Here is a 6,000-nt window from a genome sequence, read left to right on the forward strand (position 1 = left end):
TGATGGGAGTTAGTAAACTACAAATTAGTGCAACTAGTACAAATTAGTGCAAATTAGTACAACCACACCCAACAACTCGTTGTTAGGTGTACTTCCCAGAGTGCGTCCATCTGCTCACCAAGAGGCATAGACAAGAATGTTCAGCAGTACTCCAGAGCAGCCCAAACCAGAAAACACTTAAATACCCACCAACATCTAAATGGAAATACGGTGAAATATTCATACAGAGGAATATTGTATAATCTTACTTATGTAAAATATTAAAATGGGCAACATTGGCTAAAGTTGGAGGTTAGGATAGTGGTTACCTCTGGGGGTGGGGTAGTTACTGGGGAATAGACACTTCTAGGACACTGGGAATGTCTTGTTTCATCTCGGTGGTGGGTTCATGGGTGCGAACTTTGTGAAAATTCATTAGGCTGTACTCCATGATTTTTGCATTTTTCTGCATATTCATTGTGCACGTTTCTGTATGTACGTTATACTTCAACACAAGGTTTCAAAAATTAACTCAGCGTGGCGTCCAGTTTCTCAGTTGTGGTTTTCTCCTCTTTCGGGTTTCTTTCTTGTTGTTTTTTTCTCATCAAGTATGGGTGTATGTGTTTGTGTTTCATAGTCGTTTGGCAGGGTCATGGAGAGGTGGGGATCAGCTTGATGCTCACCCTACCCCATACCACGAGGGCCCTGCCAGGGTCAACAAATCGGTAATCAGAGTCAGATGCCTAGAGATGGCAGTGGTCTGGGAAACTGTTTTACATGATTCGGGAGAGGAAACTGAGACCTAGAAACGTTATTTAACTGATCCCAGGCACCTGGCTTGTGGAGTAGTGGGGACAAAATCCGAATGTCACGATTCCAATTCACATTGGCCTTACACAAGGCAGATGTGGCTGCCAAGTCTTTCACATCCATCACAAACAGGGAAGCTTTTAACTTGCCTCATTCCCATTTGTTAAGTGGTCATTTGCTCCCGGTGAATCTCCCCCTCACGAGAAATAACCTGATATCTATTGATAGGAGGCAACTGATCAGATTTCCTATCATTGGCAGAGAGTGGAATCCCAAGAGAGGTAAACATGAGGCGGCTAACATTTGCTGGAACAGGAACAGCTAGGGGCAATTATTCCCTGCCAGGAGCTGCGTTTGCATTGTCCATGGAAGAAGTCACTTAATCCCCACAGCTCTGTGATGGAAACGCTCTTGTTATTCCCACTTTAGAGATGGAGACACTAAGGCATATAGAGGTTATTAACTTGCCCCTCCACAGTGTTATGGGGAATAGGATGCTTTAAGCCACTATGGTGAGGCGCCTAAACTCCTGAAGACATGGGGATACTGGACCAGGCGGGACATGGGGAAATACGGGAGAATGCCCAGAGAAGAGCAGAAGACCCATCACAATCAAGCCAAACAACAACAACAACAACAACAACAAATGCCCAGATCTCTCGGTGCGTGTGCGTAGCCATGTCATTAGGGAGTCACATGGATCATTTAAATGGATGAAGCTTAGTTGGGACTTAAGTCTTTGCTTCACTCCATACTGCAACATTATACCACAGAATATCAAAACTCCAGTTGCAATGAAAGGTGTTAGCTAAATTTCAGGTCACAATATGAAAAAGAAGCCAAATAATAAAGTTTCGACGGGTGAAGAACACAGGAGTTTTCATTCGCTGGCATCCACGCCATCCGCTCTTATTCTGTGTCCTGATACCCCCTGTACATCACGAACTACACCCTCACTTGGGCTCTCTCACGCTTTTTCCAGCTATGCCGGGGCATGGCCATGATGCATTTCCACACACACACACACACACACACACACACTCATATCAGTGCAAGAGACTTCTTAACAGCAGTGCGAACCCAGAACCGCATTCACTGCTTCGTAGATCTGACTGCATCCTGAGACAAGTATCATTTACACCAATACTCTCGGCCTGGAGCTCAGCTGTCGAGGATCACGCGGAGAGGAAATAGCACTTGTCCCAAATGCTTTTAAAGAGCGCTGCCTCCCTGGATGCCACACTCAGTCCTGCCAGTCCTCAAACACCCCACACCACATTCTAAAAGGGTGTCTTGTGCGAGCAGGACACAAACACAGCTTAGTTCAAAGAAAACAAAAGGCCTCCCTTCTACAGTGAAGGTTGGGCTTAGCGGGGCTGCCGAGCACAATTTTGCATTGAAATACAGTTTTCCCCATTTCAAAGCAATGTAGAGGCATGCAGCTTGTCAGATTTATATAAAGCCTGGGTCTCTCAAGACTTTACAAAGCGAATGGCATCCATCAAATTAATTTCCTTGGGGATCGCCTCAAACACGGAGAATAAAGAGGCCCAGACCATTAAACATCAAAAGAATGTTCTAAATGGTAATTAAAGTTCTATTCTATTTTCTTTTACTGGGAGCAGATTAGATTAATTGAGAATATTAGAAGTATCAAAGCTGACAGTGTGAATGTGTCGAGTTGGCTGGAAGAACACTTAATATTGCAGACATCTGTTCGTTCAAGTCACACAAAACACAGGGAAGAGGGAGTGGACCCAGAGAGCAGGGTGCTTACCAAGCCGGCACATGTAGACACAGCGACGGAGGAGAAGCTGTCATTTCTGATAAATCCCTGATAGAAACATCGCTGCACTGCGGGCTCCCGAGCCTCCGAAGCACCATCTTTTCCAAGTACCTGGACAATAAAGTGACTGCTCAAAATCGCCGAGGGCTTAAGTTCTAAATGTAGTTCCTGTCCAAATGCTGAAAATCGGTAATGCAGGGAGCTGCTGGCACTCCGCGCCGATCGCTTTTTCCTGCCGTTGTGCAAAATGTCGTGTGAAATGTATGACCCGCCTGAGTCCACTTCTGCCGGCGTGACAAAGACGTAATCTGCAATGGGAAAGTTTTAGCTGTCAGCACCCAGAACCACAGGGCCAAAGGCTCGCTTTCCAACAGGCTGGGAGAGAGCAACGGACACCTCAACGTTATCGTGGTTTCCTTTGCCGTGCACCTCGCTTAACAACAACTCAGAGCGGCTCGTGATGACGAACACGCTGTGGCTTTTGCGTTGAGTTCTGGGACAGGGATTCCTACCAAAACGAAAAGCCAAGCACCGTCTTCACGAATGCCAAGACTGTTTGTGGAAAATGCCACAACTCTCTCTCATGGTCTGGAGAGAGACAGATGGACTTGAGTGTGGCATCGATAACAACCATCCATACATAAAAAGTGATCTTTTGGAGACTAACTATAGAACCACAGAAGTAATGAATGATTTTTTTTTTTCTCGAGGAGGTGAATATCTTCATGCTTAAGCTGAACTGGGAGCCTAGGGGGAGGCAGAGTTTAAATTTCAAATGATAACTCCCGGTGCCGAGTAACTTGAGATGCTATCGCCGATAATGAGCAAATACCGGCAGTTTCAGATTTCCGATAGTAACTCTAGGTGATAATAAAAACCCCAGCGCTTGTATTGCTCTGAACATTTTACTCTGAGCTTTTCCAGGGACAATCCCATTTCACTGTAAACATAAAATACAGTGGATGCATAAAAATGCCTCAAAATTGTCAGAACTTTCCCATAGAGTCTGATGTTTAAAATTGCTCAGACATGTTGGTAAGGGAGTATCAGTCAAGGAACACCTGGAAGGCATGTTTAAAAATACTTTCCCCATTGCTCTCTAGAGCACTAATTGCTGCTTGTTCTAAAGAGGAGGAGCAAACACACACACACACACACACACACACACACACACAATTTGCTGCTGGAAAACTGAAGCCAGCACACTGTTATCTATCACACAACGTTGAGACTAAGAAGCACCATCACAAAACGATTTGGAATGGACCTTCTGCGTGTTCAAACACACTCTGCATTTCCACTTTCTAGGTACAGAATGGGAAACTAATTTGGAAAGTGTTTAGAAAAGATTCCAAACAACGAAGAGGCATGTTTGAGTCACTTGGGTCCCTGGTTACTGGAGGAGGAAAAGAAAGAGGAATTTCCCTTTTCCCAAAAGAGTCAACAACCAAATAAGAAAAGCTCAGGAATGAACAGAAATCCGGTAGCTAAGAGGGATCAGTGAGCAATATGCTAACTGAGCCTACATTTGGGGAAAAAAATCCCAATAAGACAATAATTTCCAACTGTTTTCTTCTGTGTATGAACCACCTGTGACTCTGACTGCTTGAGCGACTACCTTTCTCTAGATGTTCTTTATATCTGCCTCTCCCGTTTTCTCCTTGACTCCTTTAACTAGAAATACTACCTCTCCGTGGCACGCTTATTTAAAAATAACTGGGCAAATAAGTTTTTCTCCTCTCCTAACCTTAAAAAACTGAGCAGGACGTACACTATTTCTCTCTTAAAAATCTGTTACATTGTTCTACAGGTATGTGACTCTTGATTAAACGCAACTTTTTCTTATTAAAAAACCACCTCCTTCCTCCACAGTGCTAAAACCGAGGTGTGAAAACTCTGCCCGTGCAAGCACAGGTCTCTGCAGGAAGATTTTTGTTTTTAAATTTATTTCTGAAAGAGAGAGAGTGAGAGACAGTGTGAGCAGAGGAGGGTCAGAGAGAGAGGGAGACACAGAATCCGAAGCAGGCTTCAGGCTCCGAGCGGTCAGCACAGAGCCCGACGTGGGACTCGAACCCACGAACTGCAGGATCATGACCCAAGCCTAAGTCGGTCGCTCAACTGACTGAGCCACCCAGGTGCCCCTGCAGGAAGAGGTTTCCTACCCCCTTCTCCAAACCCACCGGAAACTCTGCCTGCTCTTAGCCAGGAGGCCATGGGGAGCCTTACCCAGCCAGCCCTCCCTGCAATCAGCCCGCAGATCCCCCTGCCGCAGACAGAGCTACTTGTCTGTCTCGAAGGGGAGAAGAGAAGGAGCAGGTTGATGGCGATATTCAGTCCTTGATAGAAAGAGAGGCAGAGCCTCCTATAGACAGTGATCTAATCAGTTGGCTCAGGGGCTGGCTGACCACGAGGTCCTCACAGGTGGTGGCTGGACCAGAGGAAGCCTCCAGCTATTTGACCTCTCGAGGAACAATGAGGGGTTGTTTTTAGAAACTCCAGTCAGCGTCTCTGGTTGGTTAAGAAGTGAATTTCTCAAGAGTTAATTCCTGGCTTTCTCCTCTCCCCTCATCTCACCCCCACTTTCCCAGCCCTTACGCCAGGACTCTGCCTTTTCCCCTCTCCCCAGTCTGCCTTGCTCTCCTGCAGCAGAAGGAGAGCACCCTGCAGGCTAAAAATGATAGGATCCCGGCTGCACGTAAGGTTTTGCTAGACACGTGGATCAGCTGCTCTCCTGCAGCTGGCGGCAACCAGGATTTCCATGGGCACCATCAGGAAGTTCATAAACGGCAAAGTCAAGGGTGTTCTGGAGATTTTCCGCTGGGAACCTCCGAAGAGAGCAAGCCCCCCACACCCCCAGTCTCCAGCTTACCTGCTCTCCTCCCTCTAAAAGCAGTCTTTGGGCATCCATGACCCAAGTTCAGGAAAAAGGAGAGAAGGAAAGGAAGAGAAGGAACACAAGTGGAAAGTGAGAGGAGGAGAGATGGGGGAAGGGGAGGTCTCCAGTTTTTTCACACTNCCCCCCAAGAATTAGTTTCCACAGGCTTTCCCAGAAGAGGCAGGAAATAAGGAAAGTGCCTTCGGATATCAACCATCTAGTCAATGTCCACTTCCTAATTTCTCACCGCAGTATTTTCTTAAACAAGCCATCTGTGAACGAGGGAAAGTATTGTTTTCTCAACTATGCGACTTTCCGCTCGAGGCACTGATTCTTTTGATAAGTTCAGAGTCCCTGCCACATACCCCCCTCCCCCACACACACACCCCTCCATGAACCCTCTCCAGGACGGGCACACACCTGCCGGGCTGGGGCGAGGGTGGGGTGGTGGAATGCGCCTTCCCACTTGCCTCTCTTTCGGGGAGAAAAGAAGGGACAAGTGCCTGGAAAGGCCCTTTCTCGGGGTGGGGAGCAAATACGAACCAACGTT

General features: G+C 46.7%; 1 protein-coding gene across 1 annotated transcript in view; it reads right to left on the reverse strand.

Annotated features, from left to right (window-relative positions):
• ADAMTS18 (ADAM metallopeptidase with thrombospondin type 1 motif 18) overlaps positions 1-6,000 on the reverse strand; it is a 144,325-nt gene that overhangs the window by 138,012 nt on the left and 313 nt on the right. The window contains exons 2-3 of the mRNA XM_077754169.1: positions 5,871-5,968; positions 2,567-2,883 (exon numbers count right to left, since the gene is read on the reverse strand). Of these exons, the coding sequence (XP_077610295.1) occupies positions 2,567-2,883; positions 5,871-5,968 (415 nt within the window). The remainder of the gene's footprint in view (positions 1-2,566; positions 2,884-5,870; positions 5,969-6,000) is intronic.

Source organism: Crocuta crocuta, unplaced genomic scaffold, assembly GCF_008692635.1.
Source record: "Crocuta crocuta isolate KB4526 unplaced genomic scaffold, BGI_CrCroc_1.0 scaffold61, whole genome shotgun sequence".
Taxonomy (NCBI): Eukaryota; Metazoa; Chordata; class Mammalia; order Carnivora; family Hyaenidae; genus Crocuta; species Crocuta crocuta.